This window comes from Jatropha curcas, chromosome 8 (genome assembly GCF_041381405.1).
Source record: "Jatropha curcas cultivar XTBG-Jc1 chromosome 8, XTBG_Jcur_1.0, whole genome shotgun sequence".
Classification (NCBI taxonomy): Eukaryota; Viridiplantae; Streptophyta; class Magnoliopsida; order Malpighiales; family Euphorbiaceae; genus Jatropha; species Jatropha curcas.
The window spans coordinates 22,936,759-22,961,492 of NC_143158.1; the positions used below are offsets into that span (position 1 = coordinate 22,936,759).

Consider the following 24,734-nt stretch of genomic DNA (forward strand, 5'->3'; position numbering starts at 1 on the left):
TACCTCAAGGTATTTTAGGTAACCTAATTCTATTACATTATTTGGTTGCATTTTATGTTCCATACCACCTTGCTTCTTATGTGGTTGCATTTTATGCTCCATACCACTTTTATAGATATAAATAATAAGTAGTTGCATTTTATGCTCCATACTACTTGGTTTAAAATGGATTTCCGCTATTTCTTAAATAAAACCTTCATGCTTTATTGATTTAAAACATACATGTAAGATGGCGTCAGTGTCCCTTGTCTTTTTATTCAAGTTCAGATTCAAAATTTTCTAAACAATTGGTTAAATCAAAGAAGTATGTTAAGATCAAATTTGGTTAAAAACAATTTACTTTGGAAACATCGTTAGTTTATTCAAAGTTTTAATGAATTTAGGATAAATCATCAATTCTTGCTCATAATTATTCCATACTTATTCTATTTCAACAAAACCAAACTGTATTAATTTTTATAGATGAGATAAGATGTCTACCCCCCACTTAATTGAGCACATTGTCCTCAATGAGCAATTCCCCAAACTTATGGCATTATAAATAATAAATAGTTCAGAAAAGTACCATTATGGATGGGAGACAAGAGAGTGCAATGAGGCGTGATAGAGCATCCAAGCTAGAAGGTTAGAAATATAATAACCAGAAAAATGAAATTGAAAAATAATTAAAGATCCAAATAAGCTACTGTAACTATTGGAAATCGGAAGTATGTAAACAAAACCAAAATAGTCAACAAATAGAAATATAAGAGATGAGAACTAAAATAAGGTAAAGAGCATCAGGCCTCTGAAGGAGGAGGTGGAGGGGGCTGAAGTAACTGCAGAATAGTCTGAAGTTGATCCTGCACAGTGTCAAGGCGAGAATCGATGCTGTCAAGTCGAGAGTCGATGCTGCCCTGTGTGATCTCAAGGGACTGGAAGCGATCAGTGATCATGGACTCCACACCAGTAAATCGAGTGTCGAACACGTCCATGCGAGAAAGCATCTGGGCAAGCAGCTCATCATTGGACACTGTGGAAGTGCCCTGAGAGGAAGGTCCAGCTCCGGAGGTACCTGCACCAAAGCTAAAACTAGGGAAAGGAGGTGGCTGATCCTCCGCAGTGTCAGCTGCTGTATGTGCGTCATCATCAGTAGTTTCTGCTGGGGCACCTATGACTCGATAGGATTCTCCAAATTTTTCCACAATCTTCATGTGAATCATAAGATCAATATCCAATTTAGTTCCTCTACTGCCTCCTAAGCTGTCATAAATGGGTCGAGCCGGGTTCCATACCCATAGATAAGTAGCAATGCGTGTAACAAAGCAACCGATCATGATAGCTCCCTTATCGGCCCTTGCGACTCGGGCCCATTTTTGGCACAACCAGTATCCAACATTAAGCAATACTCCATTATTAATAGCCCATAAAAAATAAAGTTCATTTCGTCCTAGAACCCCGTCACTTTCACTCTTTCCAAAGATGGTACTAACGATAAATTTATGGATGTACCTCAAAGCAGGGTTTTTTAATTTAGAGGCTTTAGAAACCCTAGGATTATATCGGTCTGCACCTGTTAATTCATGCCACCTATCTGAATCAAAAGAATCTGCAGGGATCTGTGTAATCGCATTTTCGGTGGGAAAACCGAAAATGTGACTAACCTCATTTATCGTTAGTTCAAAGTTTCGCCCAAGTAATCTAAATCGAATGAAGTCTCGAATACATCCAGTGGGGAATCTAATAGTGGAGGAGTAGGAACTTAAAAATTCTAATGTCAAGGGAGCATACACAGGATCCTTCATGTCAATAAAAGCTCCCCACCCCACACGCTTTAAAGGCTCAATCACAGCATCCCGAAGCCCAACTATGGATAAAGCATCAACATCTATAAATTTATTGGGCAAGATAGAACGTGAGGAGAGTTTATGGTACCTTTCCAGCTGTGCGGGAGAACTCGTTTCAAACGGAGGAAGAGGTGGACTGTCGGATGGTGGAGAAGCGGTGGAGGAGCGAGAAGAGCGTCGTCCAGCGGCTACAGATTCAGCAGGTCTGCTCCTTTTGTACCTGGGAGGCATGATTATGAAAAATAGTGAAGAAAATATGAGGAAAATGAAAGAAAAGGGTAGAAAACGAGAGAAAATGGAAGAAAAGGGAGAGAAACGGCGCTGGCGGCTAGGGCGTGCGCGCTGGATGGAGGGCGTGCTATTTAAATAGCAAGGCGCGCACGGGCGTGCATCTCCGCATGGTCCAGACCGTGCGCGCTTCTAGAAGTCTGGTGAAAGCGCGCACGGGCGTGCAATGGGGCACGGTCGTGCATCTCCGCACGGTTTTAGGCGTGCAACCTTCTGAACCCCCTTTTTTTTTTTTTGTTTTTTAAGAACTATATACGGTCGTGCTAATTTACACACCCAGGTTATGCTGCTTTTTTAGCTTTTTGTTATTCCTGAAAATTGAATAAAACAAACACATAAAAATTAAATTGAAAATGGGTTGTCTCCCACAAGCACTTTTGTTTAACGTCGTTAAGTTCGACGTACCGAACCTGATTCAAGCTTACTCCAGATTGATAGTGGTTTTAACAGGATCAAAATTTCCACCTTGGTAAACCTTCAGACGGTGAGCATTAACCTTGAAACTTCGGTCACTGTCCATAATCTCAACTGCTCCATGCGGGAAAATCTCTTTAATCGTGAATGGGCCGGACCATCTTGAGCGCAGTTTCCCTGGAAAAAGACGGAGTCTAGAGTTGTAAAGTAATACCTGCTGGCCTACCCTTAGATTCCGCAAAATAATACGCTTATCATGCCACTGTTTTGTGCGTTCTTTATAGACCTTGGCATTTTCATAAGCGTGGAGCCTCATTTCATCCATCATATTCAATTGAAGCAACCTCTTTTGACCAGCTTCCTTAGTATCAAAGTTAAGGAATTGGATCGCCCAATATGCCTTGTGCTCAATCTCGACAGGGAGGTGACAAGCCTTACCGTATACCATTCGATATGGTGACATGCCAATTGGCATCTTGAATGCAGTTCTATAGGCCCAAAGAGCATCATCGAGCTTCTTGGACCAATCCTTCCTTGATTGGCCAATAGTTGTCTCCAAAATCTTTTTGATTTCCAGGTTCGTGACTTCTACTTGTCCGCTCGTTTGAGGGTGATATGGAGTACCTACACGATGTGTAACGCCATATCTGGAAAGTAGTGAGTCAAGGTACTTGTTACAGAAATGCTTACCTCCATTGGTGATTACTGCTCTTGGAGTACCATGCCGTGTGAAAATATATTTCTTGATGAAGCTCATCACACTTTTAGCATCATTGTTGGGAAGGGCAACAGCTTCTGCCCATTTTGATACATAATCCACCGCCACTAGGATATATTGGTTCGAGTATGACGATGGAAATGGCCCCATGAAGTCTAGACCCCAAACGTCGAAGATTTCGACCTCAAGAATTTCATGCAAAGGCATCTCATGCCGCTTTGAAATGTTACCTAACCTTTGACATCGATCACAAAGACGAACATAGTTAAAAGCATCTTTAAACAGATTAGGCCAATACAAACCGCTTTCCAAAATACGTGCTGTTGTCTTGTTTGCTCCAAAATGCCCTCCACATTCCATTGAATGGCAGAATTTAAGGACACTTTCCATTTCACTTTCCGGTATGCACCGCCGGAATAGCTGATCACTACAGTATTTGAACAAAAATGGCTCCTCCCAATAGTAGTATTTGATATCATGAAAATTTTTTTTCTTTTGTTGATAAGAGAAATGTGGAGGAATGATTTTGCACACAAGATAGTTGACTATATCAGCATACCAGGGGGTTTGAGTTTTTACCATCAAGAGTTGCTCATGGGGGAAGCTTTCATCGATCTGTAGTTCAGTTGAATCCTCTTCTTCCAACTCTAATCTGGAAAGGTGGTCAGCCACAAGATTTTCGGTTCCCTTTTTGTCGCGAATTTCCAAATCAAATTCCTGCAATAATAGAACCCAACGAATCAGTCTCGGTTTTGCATCTTTCTTTTCTAGCAGATATTTGATGGCTGAATGATCTGTATAGACTATTTTTTTGGCTCCAATTAAATAGGCCCTGAATTTGTCAAAAGCAAAAACAATAGCTAACAATTCTTTTTCGGTAGTTGCATAATTCAATTGTGCATCATTCAAGGTGCGACTAGCATAATAGATGACGTGCAACTTCTTGTCCTTCCGTTGCCCAAGAACAGCTCCAACAGCATGATCACTAGCATCACACATAAGTTCAAATGGAAGAGTCCAGTCTGGTGTAGTGATGATAGGTGCTGAAATTAACTCCTTTTTTAACCTGTTAAAGGCATCTAAACACTCTTTGTTAAAATTGAAAGGAACATCTTTAACTAATAAATGACAAAGAGGTTTTGTGATTTTTGAGAAGTCCTTGATAAACCTTCTGTAAAACCCTGCATGACCAAGAAAACTTCTTATGCCTTTCACTGAGTTAGGAGGAGGTAGTTTTTCAATTACCTCGATTTTGGCTTTGTCTACTTCAATTCCTTGTTGAGAGATTTTATGCCCCAAGACAATACCTTCACTAACCATGAAGTGACATTTTTCCCAATTCAACACAAGGTTAGTATCTTCACATCGTTGCATTACTAAGGATAAATTATAAAGACATGCATCGATAGAAGAACCAAATACAGAAAAATCATCCATAAATATCTCAATGGATTTCTCAACCATATCAGAAAATATGGACATCATGCATCTTTGGAAGGTTGCAGGAGCATTGCATAGGCCAAAGGGCATTCTCCTATAGGCAAAAGTGCCATAAGGACAGGTGAAGGTAGTCTTCTCTTGATCTTCAGGAGCAATGGGTATTTGAAAGTATCCTGAATAACCATCCAAGAAGCAATAGAAGGGATAACCTGCAAGTCTTTCAAGCATTTGATCAATAAAGGGTAGGGGAAAGTGGTCTTTACGTGTTGCTTTGTTTAATTTTCTATAATCAATGCACACACGCCAACCTGTGACTGTTCTAGTAGGAATTAATTCATTGTTTTCATTAAAGATGACAGTCATACCTCCCTTCTTTGGCACAACTTGAATAGGACTTACCCAACTGCTATCGGAGATTGGATAGATAATTCCGGCATCCAGAAGTTTTATGACTTCAGCTTTCACCACCTCCTTCATGTTTGGATTCAATCGTCTTTAATGCTCGATTGAGGGCTTATAGTTGTCTTCCATTAGGATCTTATGCATGCATACACTCGGGCTGATTCCTTGTAAATCAGAAATCGACCACCCTATTGCTTTCTTGTGCTTTCGAAGAACCTGCAACAACCCTTCCTCTTGATCAAGCGTTAAGTGAGAGGAAATAATAACAGGAAAAGAGTTGTTCACACCTAGAAATGCATGCTTCAAATGAGGAGGAAGCTGCTTCAGTTCTTGTTTAGGTGTGTCTTCTTTTTCTTCTGTATTATTATTTTCTACACTATACAAAGTTTTCTCTACACATGTATCTATTACATCTATTCTAAAGCAATCATCGCAGTCCATAGGTAGTTTACAAGATTTTAACACATCGAAAACAACTTCTTCTTGACCAACTCTCAATGTCAGTTTCCCATCATGTACATCAATTAGAGCTCTTGCAGTTGCAAGAAAAGGTCTTCCAAGGATCAATGATCCTTCTCTTCCTTCATCAATGTCAAGGATGACAAAATCAACTGGAAAAATGAATTTTCCTACCTTGACTAGTACGTCTTCTACAATTCCTTTGGGGTATTTGATCGATCGATCGGCTAATTGTAGAGACATCCTTGTTGGCTTGAGCTCCCCCATACCTAGCATTTTAAAAACTTCATAAGACATCAAATTTATGCTAGCCCCTAAGTCAGCTAAAGCCTTTTCAAAATTTAAATTGCCAATATTACAAGGGATAGAAAAACTCCCTAGATCTTTGAGCTTTGGTGGCAATTTGTTTTGAATGATTGCACTGCATTCCTCAGTCAGTTTTACCATTCCCTAGTCATCAATCTTTCTTTTCTTGCTCAAGATTTCTTTTAAAAATTTTGCATAACTGGGCATTTGAGCAAGAGCTTCAGCAAAAGGAATGTTTATTTGAAGCTTTTTGAAGACGTCCAGGAATTTCATGAAGCTTTGGTCATCCTGTGTCTTTTTCAATCTTTGTGGAAATGGAACCGGTGGAACATAAGGTTTTACCTCTTCCTTCCCCACTAGATCAATGATAGGTGCCTTTTTCTCCTCTTCCTTCTCCTTCTCTTTTCTGGGTTTGTCCTCCAATTCTCTACCACTCCTTAAAGTAATGGCTTGTACCTGCTCTTTAGGGTTTTTCTCTGTGTTACTAGGTAACGTACCTTGAGGTCTAGCTGCCATCATGTTTGCAAATTGTCCCATTTGGATTTCCAGGTTCCTTATCGCAGCTTGTTGGATTTTGTTGTGTTCTCTTGTTTCGTTCATGAAATCCATGTGCGATTTTGAGAGGGCGGTAAGGAGGTCATCATGGGACTTTTTCTCCGGAGGTAAGAAACCTGGTGGTGCATTTAAAGTATTATTAGAATTACCATATGAAAGATTTGGATGATTTCTCAACCTGTTATCGTAAGGATTTGAATATGGGTAATTCCTCCTTTGTTGATTCATCACATAGTTTACTTGCTCCAAAGTTTGTGGATTTGCAGGATCTAACATCCATTCTCCTACTCCGTGTGGTTCGTTGCATCTGTCACAAGTTTGCATGATAGAATTTACAGACTTAGTGGTTAACAAATCTAACTTTTGTTACCATATTGTCAACCTTGGCGTTGAGTGCAGTGATGGCATCAATCTCATAAATCCCAACAGTCTTTCTTCTTTCGGAGCTGCTTTGATAATGGCTATTGCTGGCCATTTCTTCTATTAAGTCATATGCCTCGTCGATCTCTTTTCTTTCGAAGGATCCTCCTGCAGCTGCATCCAAAGTAATTTTAATATTAGGTGACAATGAATTATAGAAAGTTTGGACTTGTAACCATTTGGGTAAACTATGGTGAGGACACTTTCGCAATAAATCTTTAAATCTTTCCCAAGCCTCATACAAGCTTTCTTGATCATGATGAGCAAAAGTCATAATCTCATTTCTTAATTTAGTTGTTTTAGAAGATGGAAAGAATTTAGCCAAAAATTTCTGGGCTAATTCTTCCCAAGTTGTAAAACTTCCAGCGGGACAAGATTGTAACCATGATCGTGCTTTATCCCTTAAAGTAAAAGGAAAGAGTCTTAATTTAATGGCATCTTCAGAAACACCATTTTGTTTGAACGTGTCACAAATTTCCAGGAAATTAGTGATATGAGCATTAGGATCTTCACTAGGAAGTCCTCCATATTGGATAGAAGTAGAGAGCATTTGGATAATTGCTGGTTTAATTTCAAAATTATTTGCTTCCACTCTTGGTCTAGTGATGCTGGAGGTGGCTCCATTGAGAGAAGGTGTGGTATAATCTCGCAATGTGCGAACATTTTGTTGTACGATCTGAGGATTTGCAGCAAGAGGTATGTTTGGAAATTGAGGATTAATTCCGTCCATGTTTGATTGTTGTTCGGATCTGTTTTCTTGTGCTCTCCTTGCTGCGTTGTTCTTTCTGCAGGTTTTCTCAATTTCGGGATCAAAGATTAGAGGTTCTGTCCTTCTAGATATTCTTTGCATAAATCCTGAGATAGTCTATAGAGAAATTAAATGAATAAAAACAATTAAATAAGTAAATGTCTAAAGTAATAACAAGATAATTCGTATTGATATTGGTATTGCCAATCCCCGGCAACGGCGCCAAAAACTTGACAGCTTATTTTGCAAGTGTACGAATCGCTACAAGTAATATATGATGAGTAAGATATCGTTCCCACGAGGATTGTAAACCAAGTACCAAAATTGTGTTATCTTGTTATTATTTAAACGATAATTAAGAGATTTATTGTATAAATGTAAAATAAACAAGAGTCAAGTAAACAAAAATTGATTAAAAGAAATCAAGAAAGTAAAGCTACTAGGGGTTTTGATTTCAGTTAACTCTATCCAATTTATTTCATTAGTTCATTGATCAATTTAATTATTCAAGTAGGGGAAACAACCCAAAAATCACTAACAAGCTCTCCCGATGTATTGTTAGCTATTTTAACCCGGTCTAATTACCTATCTTCCAATAGCGCAATCAAACATGAATTAAATCATTAAGTTTTATGGTTTGTTTTGTGAATTCATAACCTAAGGTCATTAACTTATGAAAACCCCCCATGAGTCAAACCGTATAGCTTCCGTATCAAGTTATTATTCTCATGTATTTTATTAACCTTTTCATATCAAAGATCCTTCTTCCGATAGTGATAATTGAAATAAATCAATCTAGGGGAAAATTCTGCCTAGAAGCATTAAGTTCATTAATAAATCATAACTTGAATAAGGAAAAATAAATCTAATTGCATAAATTGGAAAAGAGATTAAGCTACATCAACCCCTAGTATAAGAATTTAGTTACACATAGTACTTAAATAAAACCCAATAATACTTGATAAATATTCCATAATCAATAAGAATAATGAAAGAAATGAGGGAAAAAGCCCTAAGAAAATATTTCTACACGCCATTAAACTTGTACCCAAACACTACCTCCTCTCTCCTCTCATCTCTCTTATTTTCTCTCAACTTTCTCTCAAAACAAACACCTTGGCCCAACCATTTTTCTCCCATTTTCACCCATCTGCACTTGTTATCTTCTCATGAAATTTTGATTTGTTAATATCCTCAAGAAGATCTTTCAGTTGATGTAAATTTTGTTGCAAGATTCCAAGTAAATCAAGGTGAAACCCTCACTTAACACTCTGCCTCTTTCTCTTTCCTCTTTCTTTTATTTTTCTTTTAAATCTAAGGCTAAAATCATGCATCATATGTCACATTCACTATGTTTTACAATAAAATTCATGTTCATGATTTAGTTGGTAAAAATCTCCTTTTTCTTGATTATAAGAGGCGAATCCTCCAAAAAGTAAAGGAAAGGAAATTTTGGAGGGTTGATTTGTTAAGGTTTGTACATTTTCAACGTTTAAGAGATTTTTAGGTTATAACTGTTTGATTTCTGTGAAATATGGTTCAGGTTCTTATTTTTATGCCATGTATGTTGAGATCCATGCTTAAGCTTGCTTATTTTTGCATTATTGTGAAGTTATATTTTACCATGTGATATTATTTTTCACATGCTTGGAGCATGTGTGTGCATGAGGTGTAATCCCATGCATTTAGATGTAGAGTTGTAGTGTGCAACCTTTGATTTAGGATGCTTGTACATAGGATAAAGGGTGTTACACTTTTATAGTGTGAGATTACATAAGGATAAGGTGTGAGACTGTATTTTTATTTTGTAGTGGCATGTGACTTTTGTTTGTCTTTTAACTTTTTTTTTTCTCATTAAACAAGGTTGAGATTTAATTGGTCTTTTTCAATCTAAATGCTAGAATTTAACATTACACATATGCATGATATAATATATGACTGTCTAACATAAAATACACTGTATTACCAAAACACGGTCTAATAACATGACAAATTATGAAAATGCCCCTATGGCATTATAATTCACCTAAATGATCATAAATCATCCATAATTTATAATAAATCATGCTAATACGTAATTAGACTCTAAAATATTGAAATACATGAAAATAACATGTTATGAAAATTAGGATGTTACAGGGGAGGTCGTCTCTATGCTGAGAATTGCACAATTGGTTTTAAGGAAGCCTCTTGCCCATACATGAAATCAAAATATGTTTCCAAAGAAGATTTTTTTCAAATTTGAATCACCACCACCATTTGCCTAAAAGGGTTGTGTTCTTATTTTTGAACACCTGAATATCTAACCCATAATGCTTTTTCTCCCTAATTACAACATCCACGCTATCCAGTTTAGAGGCTTTTCACCGTCAAGGCCTTTACGCATAAAAGCTTCTCTGAATAGATTCTAGTTTATGAGTATATTTTGTGAGGCTCTAAATTCATACGGTAAAATGGAGAGGTAAAAAAGATAAAATAAATATAAATAAAGTTATTTTTCCACCCATTGAAAATGTCTAGCTTTTCAGTGGGAAAGTTTTGCTTCAACCTTTTCAATTATAAGAACCAAGTAGATAGACTCTTTGGGTTGGCACCAATAGTTATGCCAAACAGCCAAAGTTTCTGATTAGCCTTTTAAAGGCAATTTGGTTCAATTGCTATGTTTTAAGTTGAGTTTCGGTTCAATTCAGAGAAGTCTCTAGACCATCGGTTATTTTTGTCTAATTTGATGAGAATTAAGGAGGTTTCTCTTGGATTTTCTATTATTTATTCTAATAAAATTTATAGTCATAGGAATAGTTTTTTTTTTATATATAAACAACCAGTATTCAGACCCTATTACTAGGAATCGCCAAGAAAACATTTGTAAGTTGACATGTCCAAAATTATAATTATTTTGCTTATATTTTGTTGGGAATCAGCTGGATAGAGCTAGAATAACAGACCAGAGAAGATTGCCGCAGAATTAATGTGTGAAGACAGATTGAAATCAGTCTTCAAGTGGGAGATTGTCAAAGTTAGGTGTACCCATACACGTGATGAAAAGAACAAAAAAAAATTAGGTGAAAGTTGGCAAGCAACTTTGACAAAGATGGAGAGCCGTGAATGAGTTATACACCGCTCTCTCATCTTTCTCTCCTATAAATAGGAGAGGATTTGCCTCCGTTTAAATACACCAACAAGACAGAGAGAGTGAGATCAATTGTGAGAGAACAATAGTGAGAGAGAAAAATAGAGTGATTATTCAAGAAGAAAAATTAAGCTTAAGTTTTTCAGGTATTCTTGAATAGAGAGTTGTGAGTGTTTTTCTCCTATAAAAGATCTGTGGCAGTCCGGAGACGTAGGCAAGATTGGCCGAACTCCGTTATCAAATTGTGTGTTATTATTTTCTTTTGCTCCCTCGTAAAGGGGATTTTGCGTAATTTTTCCCAACATATTTTAATAATGGAAGTGCAAGTACTAATCATTATATATGTTATCATTACTTTCAGGAGGCTGTTGTATCTAGAGTTGAAATTGAATCTCAAGCTGAAGAGGGGTCCAGTGAACCATGCCCAGTTGATGCTACTCAGATATATCTACAAGAAGTTGGTGGTATCAAGAAGTAGCAAGTGTATAGTCTCGGTTCGTAGGCATCACTTTTCTTTGGTCATTCCAGCACCTCTAGCTCTTCTGCTACATCTCGCCTTCACGAACAAGCTGGTGAAAATATTGATGCTCGAATTAAGGAGATGTTAGAGTAATGAATGAAAGAGTTGGAGAAGCGATATCAACAAGAGTTTTTTTTTTTTTTTTTTTTTTTTTTTTTTTTGATAATGATATCAACAAGAGTTCTAACAGTGACAACAAATTATGCAAGAAAAGTTGCAGCAGCAGTTACAACAACAAGTTGCAGAGCTTGTTCGCAATCATTTGACACGTATGGCTCCACCAGTTCATACTTCAGAGCATCCTGGATCGCACTCTTCTTCAGATACTCACGCTGGTATTTAGGGTGATGATATCAAGTTGACTTTACTCGCTTTGTATTAGCATATTTAATACTACGTTTAAGACATATTGTTGTTTCTATCTGAGACAATTTCTGTTGTCTTGATATTTTAAATGTATTCAATATTATGTTAACTTTCTTTATTTGATTTTAAATTAATTTTATTAGTATGACAAGATTAGAATATTTATAAATGTGGAAATATGGAAATGTTTGGAGCCAGATAGATAAGCTTAGAAACGGATCTTATGATGTCTTTTCCAAGAGCTTTCAAACGAACCTTGCTGGTTTGTCTTTGATGTATAGATTTAGATGCCAATAAGCGACCAAATATGAGGCAAATGACTTTCCTCTTCGATTAAACGAACCTTACTGATGTTGATATACCTGGGGTTTGTGTTCTTTTCACAAAATAAATGAATTTATTTTGTTGCTCGGTGATGTTTAAACTCGATTTTCATTATGGTGTCTTTTACTAACTGGCATGTATACATAACAATGAGATACAATAATGGAATTATTTAAGGATAAGATGTGAGACTGTATTTTTATTTTGTAGTGGCATGTGACTTTTGTTTGTCTTTTAACTTTTGTTTTTCTCATTAAAAAAGGTTGAGATTTAATTGGTCTTTTTCAATCTAAATGCTAGAATTTAACATTACACATATGCATGATATAATATATGACTGTCTAACATAAAATACACTATATTACCAAAACACGGTCTAATAACATGACAAATTATGAAAATGCCCCTATGACATTATAATTCACCTAAATGATCATAAATCATCCATAATTTATAATAAATCATGTTAATGCGTAATTAGACTCTAAAAATACTGAAATATATGAAAATAACATGTTATGAAAATCAGGATGTTACATTGGAGGTCGTCTCTAGGTTGAGAATTGCACAATTGGTTTTAAGGAAGCCTCTTGCCCATACATGGAAATCAAAATATGTTTCCAAAGGGTTGTGTTCTTATTTTTGAACACCTGAATATCTAACCCATAATGCTTTTTCTCCCTAGTTACAACATCCACGCTATCCAGTTTAGAGGCTTTTCACCGTCAAGGCCTTTACGCATAAAAATCTTCTCTGAATAGATTCTAGTTTATGAGTATATTTTGTGAGGCTCTAAATTCATACGTAAAATGGAGAGGTAAAAAAGATAAAATAAATATAAATAAAGTTATTTTTCCACCCATCGAAAATGTCTAGCTTTTCAGTGGGAAAGTTTTGCTTCAACCTTTTCAATTATAAGAAACCAAGTAGATAGACTCTTTGGGTTGGCACCAATAGTTATGCCAAACAACCAAAGTTTCTGATTAGCCTTTTAAAGGCAATTTGGTTCAATTGCTATGTTTTAAGTTGAGTTTCGATTCAATTCATAGAAATCTCTAGACCTCTCGGTTATTTTTGTCTAATTTGATGAGAATTAAGGAGGTTTCTCTTGGATTTTCTATTATTTATTCTAATAAAATTTATAGTCATAGGAATAGTTTTTTTTTTTATTATATATATATAAACAACCAGTATTCAGACCCTATTACTAGGAATCGCCAAGAAAACATTTGTAAGTTGACACGGCCAAAATTATAATTATTTTGCTTATATTTCAATAATGGAAGTACAAGTACTGATCATTATATATTTTATCATTACTTTCAGGTGGCTGTTGTATCTAGAGTTGAAATTGAATCTCAAGCTGAAGAGGGGTCCAGTGAACCATGCCCAGTTGATGCTACTCAGATATATCTACAACAAGTTGGTGGAATCAAGAAATAGCAAGTGTATAGTCTCAGTTCGTAGGCATCACTTTTCTTTGGTCATTCCAGCACCTCTAGCTCTTCTGCTACATCTCGCCTTCAAGAACAAGCTGGTGAAAATATTGATGCTCGAATTAAGGAGATATTAGAGTAATGAATGAAAGAGTTGGAGATGCGATATCAACAAGAGTTCTAACAGCAACAACAAATTATGCAAGAAAAGTTGCAGCAGCAGTTACAACAAGAAGTTGCAGAGCTTGTTTGCAATCATTTGACACGTATGGCTCCTCCAGTTCATACTTCAGAGCATCCTGGATCGCACTCTTCTTCAGATACTCACGCTGGTATTTAGGGTGATGATATCATCTAAGTTGACTTTACTCGCTTTGTATTAACATATTTAATAGTCCGTTTAAGACATATTGTTGTTTCTATTTGAGACAATTTCTGTTGTCTTGATATTTTAAATGCATTCAATATTATGTTAACTTTCTTTATTTGATTTTAAATTAATTTTATTAGAAATATGACAAGATTAGAATATTTATAAATGTGGAAATATGGTAATGTTTGGAGCCAGATAGATAAACAGGTAAATAGCAACAGATTTAGAAACGAATTAGAGACGGATTTAATTATAAGCTTAGAAACGGATCTTATGATGTCTTTTCCAAGAGCTTTCAAACGAACCTTGCTGGTTTGTCTTTGATGTATAGATTTAGATGCCAATAAGCGACCAAATATGAGACAAATGACTTTCTCTTCGATTAAATGAACCTTACTGATGTTGATATACTTGGGGTTTGTGTTCTTTTCACAAAATAAATGAATTTATTTTGTTGCTGGGTGATGTTTAAACTCGATTTTCATTATGGTGATAGTTGTTGAATTCTGTTAGTGAGTCTCCCATAGTTCTCTTGTGTCTGTGATTTCATGATTGCTTTGTTCTTTTCGATTTCTGAATTAAAGAAAAATAAAATCATATTCATAATTCATTGTTCTTGAACCCGAAAAGTAGCAAGAAATTTATCTCTTACATGTTATTAGGTGGATAAAATTATATTTTGGTCAAATGTTTAGTTTTGATCTCTTTGAAAGATGATTGCTCACTTATATGCTATTTTACTATGGTTTTAATTGTTCTGGTGTCTTTTTTCTAACTGGCATGTATACATAATAATGAGATACAATAATGGAATTATTTAATTTTTACGTAAATGATGGATTTAAATTTCATTGATATAGTGAATTGGAAGTTAAATTTCTACATGTATTGATAGGAGAGTATTCAGCTGTCTTACTGAGGACATGGGAAAGCTAATTGTGGAGTTGCCATATGCCTTGCTCAATAATTCTTCATCGTGTGCCATTGATTGAGGCCTTAGCTCATACTGGTGGTAAGAATTTTGGTGAGCCAATAATTTTCATTCTATAGTCTCTTGATAGTTGATACTGCAGAGTGGGAGTCACAGTCTTATCATTTTTTTTTATATTTTTTATATTTCGAAGAATTTTTAGAATTCTTTAATTTTCTTATTAATATGAAACATCTTTTTTCTTTTTCTTTTTCTTTTTATCATCTCTAAGATTTTTTTTAAATGGACCAGTAGATGTTGGTAATTGACTTTATACACATTTTTTTCAATTTTATTTTATTTTTTCTAAATTTTTTATAAATATAATTAATTACATAAATTTAATCATTTCAATCAGAATTTAGCGGAAAAATGTATTGAGATTTATTAAAAATTTCAGATTATTTCTAATTTAATTTCATTCAAATGAGTCACTAGAGTTCATTCCAATTGGTTTAAAATTTTCTAGCAAATCACTGACCTAAACGTTTGATGTGGACAGGTAGCTCATGTATTTAATTTCACTCATCAAACATTTACTCCCTCCGCACCATTTCGTTTGCATGGTTTCACAAAACACTTATATTAAGAATTTAATTAATAAAAATTATTTTATAATTTTTTACCCTTAACTCATTAAAATATTAATAAAATTCTTTCATTTGATAAATAATTATAAAAGTTATTATGAAAAAAATAATTATTTACATGTTTAAATTTAAAAACCTTACAAACATTATGAAACATCTAAAAAAGAATAACAAAGTAATAAAATAAACGGAGGGAATATATTTATTTCCAGTTTGTATGTTGGCCAAACTTTTGGCTGTTAATTATTTCTAGTAGTCTGTACTTATTCTTTAGTTCCTGAAAGGAGATGCTTAATGCTTAATGTTAATTATTTTTTGCTTATACGGATCTTATGTTAATTATTTTTCTCTTTTTTTTTAATATACTACTTTATCCCTATATTTTTTACCATTGTGCACTTCCTTCCATCAAAAATTTAGCTTTTTCCGTTAAGTTTGCATTTTCTACCAAATTTAAATAAATTAAAAAATAAATTAAAAGAACATGTAACTAGACACCTTCTCCGGTTAAAAGAAAATTTTGTGATTATATAAAAAAAAAAGTTTTAAAACTATATTTAAAAATAAATCCAAAAAAGAATTTGCATTTATGTTTAAAACATTTTACATTTACTCTATATTTCTTTGTTTACTCATTTTCCTATTTTAAATCAAATTGACATTTATACTTACAAAATGTAATAGCAAGTGATATGATTCCTCTTAAGGGTCTTCCAACTCAATCAGAAGACCACAAAAAATTTAAAAGAGATTTTTTGGATTTTTATAATTTTCTGCCCATCAAGTGTTTGATTAAAATCCACCCTTAGAAAAGCAGAGAGAATTATGAGTGCTAAGAGGGTATTTGAATTATAAAATCATAAAAAAAAAAAAAAAGAAGTGAGCAGGGAGATGAAATAGCATAATTAGCATTGACTTTGTAGTAAAATAAGTTTATTATTTTCCCTTTAATACGAGATAAAATTAGCATTGACTTTGTAGTAAAATTAAATGGAGAATTTTTTTTGCCCCCTGCTGTGTAGCTCACAATATTATTTCGGTCCATTGAGCCTCCTATGTATCCAAAAAAAGATGGAGAGTTTTTAATTTAAGAAGGCCAATTTAGGTATTCTACTATGTATTTTTAGAAAATCAATGTGTTCCAATCATTTTCTTAATTGTTTTGAAAAGATGAAATATTGCAATTAAAGTGGAATGAAGGGAGTATATAAAAGTGGAAATAAGAAGAGAAATATTGGAATTGATAAAAATATTCATACTAAATTTATAGATCGACAAAAATATTTTTAAAGCTTTTGATATCATTAGTTGAAAAAATAGAAGTAATTCACTTTGATTGGTTACACTGATTTCTTATTTTAATAAATAAAATAAAGCATACAAAATAATTATAAATTTTATAAAATAGAAAATTTAAATTTAATAGTGTACCAATTAAAAATTTTATTAATGTCCTGCTGTAGAAGTTTATATATATATATATATATATATATATATATATATATATATATATATATATATATATATATATACACACTTTCATTATTAAGGATTTCGGTATCAAGTGTACCCCAAACATTCATCCGATTTATTATTATCATCAATTGTTAATATATTAATTTTATTTAATATTAATATTATTATATATTATCAATGTTATTTGTTATTAATTATTATATTAAATTTATTTTTAAAAAAATTAAAATAATAATGAACATAATTCTTGGTAAATAATAAAAATTGTAAAAAAATTATTAAATTAATAATGATTACTTATAAACATGCACCACACATTTTTAAATACTAGTCATATTTAAAATATAAGTTTTATTTTTGCAAAATCAATTTACCTCTCTAATATGTTTAAAAGAAAATAAAGAAACATAGTTTAAATTTGTTATTCTAAAAAAAATGCAATTTAAATTTATAATTTACCTTACATTTCATTATTCATAAGCGTTACACTATGAATTATGAACCATAGACAATGTAGAAACTCCAAACTTAAATAAGTAAGGAATATTGTCAACAAGAAAGTAATAACAATTGGTGGATATCAATTCTACATAGTAAAACCAAGCTTGTCGCCAATATGGATTTATATATAAAACTGCAATTATTCCCAACAAAACTATGATGTAAGATACCACAAAGCTCACATAGAAAATATCCATGTCGATGAAGCCACTATTGTCAACAATTGAATTTATGGGTATTCGTGATGAAGGTATTACTGCATTGCAAGCTTTTGGCGGTGGCAATCCACAGAGGAAAGGATTTCCCTCATAGCTGCCTTCATCAAATGTTCCAAATTGTGCAACTCTTATAGGTGTCTTACCAGATAAGTTATTGTGTGCTACACTGAAAACTTCTAAAGAATATAATCGAGTAATTTGAGAAGGAATTTCCCCCTCCAAATTGTTGTAAGAAAGATCTAAGCTCTCGATTTGCCTCAAATTTGAAAATGTTTGTGGAATTGATCCAGTCAAACTATTGTGTGATAGATTTAACATTTGAATTGTATCAAGATCTCCAATTTCAAATGGAATCTCTCTAGAAAAATTATTACAAGAAAGATCAATTCCCGAGAAATATTGGAGTGTTCTTGGTTGATAAGAATAATGCATTCTTGTTTGTAAACTCTAAAGGTTGTAAGTCAATTGGAAATTCATGTCGTTTAGACCAATCACTAGTAAGCCTCAGACAAGGGAGAATATGACCAGAAAGATTATTATGAGAGAGATCAATCAAGCTTAAGTTATACAAGTTGCATAATTGAGTTGGAATTCCACCCTCCAAATGATTACTACTTAACTGAATGTACCTCAACCTAGAATTGTTGGCAATCCTCATTGGAATTTTTCCTATTAAGTTATTGTGGCTAAGATCTAACATAAATAATGAAGAGTCACCATTAAATACATCACTCAAAGATCCTTGCAAAGTGTTCTTTAAAAGTTTGAGATGATATAATGAGATACAACCTACGGTCAATTTCTCAAGTATACTTCCTGACAATCTATTGTCAGATAAGTTCAAACTTTCCAAAAAGCTCATATTTCCAAATGAAGGGGGAATATTCCCATTCAAACCATTTCCCCTCATGTTTAAATCCATCAATCTTGACAAATGTATTCCAATTTTTTTTGGGATGGATCCATACAGACTATTGTCAGAAATATCCAAGAATGACAAATTCAGAGGAGAATGAATAGGTAACTGGAATGACCCTAAAAGAGAATTGTTGGCCAAATTAAGATCCATTAGTTTTGTGTTGTTGCCTAATAACCAGAATGGAAACTCTCCTCTTATTTTATTGTTTGATATATCAACATATCGCAGATTATACTGATGATAGAGGAACTTGGGAATTTCTCCACTACCATATCCATGGCCAGACAACAGGGGAGTCTCTAACTGAAACTTTGGAGTGAAATTTTGAGCCTCTGTTATGGCATATATGGTGTTCTGTTGACAATTTAAAAAATTGAGATTTGAATAGTTGAAAAATAGAGAGAGTGAGATTGGGATTTGGAAGAGATTATCAAAGAGACTTAGATATTCAAGAGATATTAATCTCCTAAGAGGAGATGAAGCAATGTCTCCAATAAAGTTATTAGAAGAGAGAGAGAATTTTTTGAGGGATGTCAAATTTGCTAGACAGCATGGCAAACTACCATTGAGATAATTGCCACTTATATCTAGCTCTTGCAGAAACTTCAATTTGCAAAGACCTGAATATTTGAAATTTTGCAACAAAAAAGAAAAAAAAAACCTTTGGTTAGTTACAATTCTAATTTATTGAAAGAGATGATACAAGGGAGAGCCAGAGATTGTTGAACATACCTTGATCAGTAGGTATGGGTCCAGTAATTCCACAACCACGTAATAATAAAGTTTTAAGATGCCTCATCATTCCAATGTCTTGTAGACCAAAGCTATTGTTGATAGCAGAATACCTCAAGTCCAAATACTCCAAATTTTTGAAATTAAGTAAACCTATAAAAATTCAAAAAGGAGTGTGTGAAAATATATTGGAATTTTTTTGATAATTTTAAATTTGAGAGATTCTTTTTACTGATATAAGCTCTTTTTTTTTTTTTTTAATCTGACATTTTAAGAGAGACATCTTTTGTTTTCTTTTTCCTTGAAGTGTAGTTAATTTAATTACCTCTAGTAGGTACGGATCCATTCAGCCAGCTTAAAGACAAAAGCTCAACAGAAGGCATCATTGCTCCAAGGCTTTGAAGAAAGTTTTCATCCACAATAATAGAATAATCCAGGTGCAACTCTTCCAAATGTCAAAGTTAGGTTGTGGTGTACTCACACACGTGATGAAAAGAAAAAAAAAAAAGGTGAAAGTTGGCAAGCAACTTTGACAAAGATGGAGAGCCGTGAATGAGTTATACAAGGCTCTCTCATCTTCCTCTCTCTGTTCAATACACCAACAAGACAGAGAGAGTGAGAGCAATTGTGAGAGAACAATTGTGAGAGAGAAAAATAGAGTGATTATTCAAGAAGAAAAATTAAGTTTAATTTTTCGGGTATTCTTGAATAGAGAGTTGTGAGTGTATGTAAACACTTTATTTATTTTTTCTCTTATAAAAGATCTCTGGCAGTCCGGAGATGTAGGCAAGATTGGCCGAACTCCGTTATCAAATTGTGTGTTATTATTTTCTTTTGTTCCCTCATAAATCTGACTTATTAGGGATTTTGCGTAATTTTTTTCCAACAAGTGGTATCAAAGCTGATTCCTAACAAGTGGTATCAGAGCTGATTCCTAACAAGTGGTATCAGAGCTTGTTACCTCTCTTGTATTACCTCTCTCGTATCCTCGCCTATAAATAGAGGCAAATGCACCTCAACACAACACACAGCAGAAAGACGAAGGAAAAATGTAGAGAGAGTTAGTTATCTAGTTTTAGGAAGGTTTTCCTAAAACTAGAGGGAGAAAAATAGTGAGAAAATTATTTTAGGGTGTTTTTGGGAAACACTTTGAGTGCCACTATTTTTGTATTACTCTCTTTGTGTACCTACTATTTTTAATAGTGGAAGAATGATTCTGAGTTTATCCCGTGGACGTAGCCCTAAACAGTTGAGGGTTTTGAGTGCTACTATTTTTGTATTACTCTCTTTGTGTACCTACTATTTTTAATAGTGGAAGAATGATTCGGAGTTTGTCCCGTGGACGTAGCCCTAAACAGTTGAGGGTGAACCACGTAAATTTCTATGTGTCACAATGTTGATTATTCCACTGCGTTAATTTTCTCTTAATTGGTTGAAAGGGCCCAACGAGTGGCATCAGAGCTGATGCCCAACAACTGGTATCAGAGCTGATTCCTAACACCAAATTAGTGAAATTATAGGACCCTATTGATTCAAATGAAACACCAAATTTAAATTTCTCCTCAAATGAATATTTAATAAGCATTGAGAAAAAAATTACTTTCACTTAGAAAGTTGTTAATTAAGAGATCAAAACTGTTAGATATTAGTAAATAAGAAAACAAAAATATATTGTACCATGGTAAGAATTGAAGCCTTTGATTTCATTGCCACTCATATCCAATTCTATCAAATTATTTAATTCTGCACTTCTCAACACACGTCAGTGTACATAAATATTTTTAATAGTTTGAGACGAAAACAAAAAGTTAGTCCTTCAAATTAATAATTAAAGCCTTTGATTCTGCTGCCTCTTGTTAATAGTTTGAGGCAAAATGGAAAAAAAAAAAAAAAAGTGAAGTTATCACCTGGCATATTAATTATTCCTTCCAATCTATTGCAAAATAGAATTAAGTATTTCAAAGATGAAAGACCGCCCAGCGATGATAAGATACTATTGTTAAATCGATTATATCCCAAATCAAGATACTTCAATTGTTGGAATGGAAGAAACAAAGAGGCATTTAAGTAAAAATCATTCTGTGAAGAAAAATTCCTCTTGAATGAAAGGTCGAGTTTTGTAACTCGACCAGTAATTTCATCGCACTCAATGCCTTCCCAATTACAACAGGCAACACTATCTCTCCTCCAAGAATAATCAAACAAAGAAGAATTGAAGGAAGACGTTATTTGCAAGAGTGCAACTCTTTCTTCCTCTAAACAGCCATCACAACTCTCTTTTAACAATAATAAAATCACTAATATCCAACAATACCTCTTAATTATATCCATTTTTAATACTTATCTTCAACTCGCTCTAGCTTGTTATATACAGAGAGAAGTAGCAAAATGGTCCATGACGTGAAAAAATGTGTTGCAAAGTAAATGCATGTTGGAGAATCCTTCAGTGAAGTTTCCTCCATCCATCCAATTACATTTTTATATTTTAATTAAAAAAATTACAAAAAGTTAAATTAACCATTCTATAAAAACTCTTTTTTGACTCCTAAAATTTAACCATTCTAAATTTTTTTTATATACTTTATAAATTAAAAAAAAATTAAAATTTGAGAAATCAATGAGAGGCCTCCATTTTGAAATTCTATTCTCGTTAGTTCTTGATTTTTTTTTTTTTAGAAAAAAAATATTTCCTCTCAAAATTCGAGCTCAGCCAACCCATTACAACCATAAAATTACATAATTTAACATTCGTTATAAAGATAATCGTTTGCAGAAAAGGTCTTCCAAAATGTGTCACGTTAACCCCTTACTATAACTTCTGGTGTATTGTTTTTTGTAGAAGAGAATTAAAAATAAAGTTAACTTAAATAATAACCAACGAGTGTATGGATGAATGGTTCAACACTCTTCTCTTTAAGTGAGATACCAATAAAAAAATCCATTCAAATAATAAAAGAGATTAAACTTCATTTCTTTTGGTTAATTAAAAACTAAAAAAGAATTGAAGTTCAAGTATTTTTTTTAAGGTAACATATATTTAGTTGATGGATTTGAAATTGTGCTTTGATGGAAAAAAAAAAAAAAAGAACAGAATTTTAATAGAGTTGTGACTGTGAGTTAAAAAATTTATATACTTTTTTAATCAAAAGAAATCACAAGGGCTTAATTAATTTGAATCTTCTATTCTAGTGCTTGTTGAAATTTCAAATATTTATTTAGAAGTGCTTCAGAGCAATATATAATTTGTTGAAAAATTAATTTTTTTTTACATTTTTACCCTCTAAACTTACACCACAAAATACAATGCGCGATTTTTTATCTAAAAATAAATTATTTTATATAAATCAAATATAATTAAAAATAATTAAATATTTGATCTAGATCGTATATAATTAAAAAAATAACCAAACAAATAATAATAAATATTTTATAATCAAATATTTTGTTTCATTATTTTCTAAATCAAACATAAAATAATGTGACTTTTTATAATCATTGTTATGTTTTTAAATATTTTTTCTTTATTAATTTTAAAATTTTTAAAAATTTAAAAATATAAAATATTATTTTTTCAAAAAAATGAGCTTTTTATTTCTTTTTGTACAAATTTAAGGTGTAAATTGTACAAAAAATTAATTTTTAAGCAAATTAGCAAATTTTATATTGCTACCAAGTTCAATGGGAAAATTAAATTTTATTTCCAGTTCAATTAATCAAGGTGAAAGTATAAACAAATTCAATAGCATTTACTTTCAATTTTTTTTTTCAATATCAAATACAAAATTAATTTTACTTTTCATTTTGATAAGTAAAAAATTAAAAATGGATGATTCTAAAATTATAAATTTATTAAATAATTTTATATTCAATTTTAAATGCAATCAGTATTTTTTTCAATTCATTAGAAACTTTTATGAGCCGAAATAACATTGCGAGCTACACAACTAGGTGTAGTCCTACCCTTGACTCACGATATTGGTAAAAACAATTGTAGTCAAGAGGACTCAAACTCGAGATTTTCTAATCCTCACATAAGTAAGAATATCAAACAGGCCACCACTTGATTGACCATGACTGCCAATGCAGTCGGTATTTAAGTGGTCGTGATGTCAATTGTTGATATAAGTCAAGCAAAAGTATTATTTGGTTTACTTGACTCATAGTTGTCATAATAACAAATAATTTTTTCTTTAATTTTAAGTCTTCCATTCACATTGTTTCTATAGAAAAACATATAACTCTCTAAATGCCTAAGTATGGGGCTACCGTTGATTAACAGCAGCAGCTCCAAATAAAAATTAGGATTAAATAGATTAGAGAGGAAAGAGGAAGAGAGGAACCCTAGAGTGTGCGCTAGTTGAATAATATTATGTAAATCTTCCACTTGATTCCTTTTTAAGTACAAAATATTTCTTTAATCAAGCATAAAGATTACTGTTAATAAGTTGAAATATAATTTTATATTTTAAATCAACTTTAGACTTATGAAAATTAAATGATAAGCAAGCATTATCTATTGAGCCAGAAGAATGCCTTTTATTTATTTATTTATTTCAATTTTTCAGAAGCTGTAGTAGCAAAAAATAAATATCTAATATGTCTTAAATGAAAAGGAATATCGAGGCTCTATTTGTTTTTCGAGATATAATTTGTATAAAAAATATTTTTCAAATTTTTCAATATTTGGCCTACTCAGGAAAATCAGTCAACAAAAAATAGTTTCTTCATCAACGGAAAATTATCATTTTAAGAAAAATAACATTTCATTTTTAAGAGTGGAAAACATTTTTCGTATATTGGTAAACTTATTATAATCTTTTTTTTAATTTATTAATCAACGGTAATTACCACCACCAGTCATCGGCCACTACCATTGCCACTAGCTAGCATCGACCATCACTACTAGTTATAGGTGACTATAACGATTTATTATTTTATGCATATCTTCTTATATTTAACAATAAAATTTTAAAATATAAAATTTTTACTATTCTTCTTATATTATTTTATTTACCTTTTCGCTTAACCCTTTTATTATTCTTTAATACATTCTTGCCATAACTTAAATAATTATTCATTTAAAATTTCTTAAATTAATTTTTTTAATTTATATAAGCAAAACTTAGTATGAGTTTTTCATTGCATTTTTTTTTAAAAAAAAACATAATTATAAAAAATTTGAATAGTTAATTTTGTATATATAAAATTGATGTACCATTGATTTATATACAAAAATATTAATGGGTAAAATTTTTCATTAATTTGATTTATTTCCATACTTTTTCATTTATTAGACCTAATTAATCAATAAATGCATATATCTTCTCTCATAATGTAGAGATCATAATGTAGATAAATTAATAAAAATTAGTTTTAGTTTAATTTATACAAATTGCCCATTTTCATTTAAGAAATATTATATATCAAATAGATTCACATTAAAAAAAAAAAACTTATTTTGCATATATTCACATTTAAAAACTTTATAAATGGATAAAATATTAAATTTTATCTAGTATAAATGTAACTTATTGTATATAGTATTTCATATATTTATTTTCAACTAATCACAAATATAAATTACCTTTGGTGATTACTTAAAT

At 32.4% G+C, this 24,734-nt stretch overlaps 1 protein-coding gene, 1 non-coding gene and 1 pseudogene across 2 annotated transcripts; 1 reads left to right on the forward strand and 2 right to left on the reverse strand.

Annotated features, from left to right (window-relative positions):
• Positions 1–6,748: 6,748 nt before the first annotated feature.
• On the reverse strand, positions 6,749–7,558 carry LOC149494354 (uncharacterized). Its single transcript, XM_089725475.1, has one exon. It carries the CDS (start codon positions 7,556–7,558, stop codon positions 6,749–6,751), a length of 810 nt encoding a protein of 269 aa, XP_089581601.1.
• On the forward strand, positions 7,014–7,120 carry LOC149494355 (small nucleolar RNA R71). The gene has a single exon (XR_016322349.1). It is a non-coding gene; the product is annotated as a small nucleolar RNA R71 (small nucleolar RNA).
• Positions 7,559–17,249: 9,691 nt separating the features above from the next.
• LOC149494356 (uncharacterized) lies at positions 17,250–21,462 on the reverse strand (annotated as a pseudogene).
• Positions 21,463–24,734: the final 3,272 nt, after the last annotated feature.

What these genes read in the sequence shown, in the direction of transcription:
- LOC149494354 (XM_089725475.1), bottom strand. Translation starts at nt 7,558, where the DNA reads ATGGACGGAATTAATCCTCAATTTCCAAACATACCTCTTGCTGCAAAT.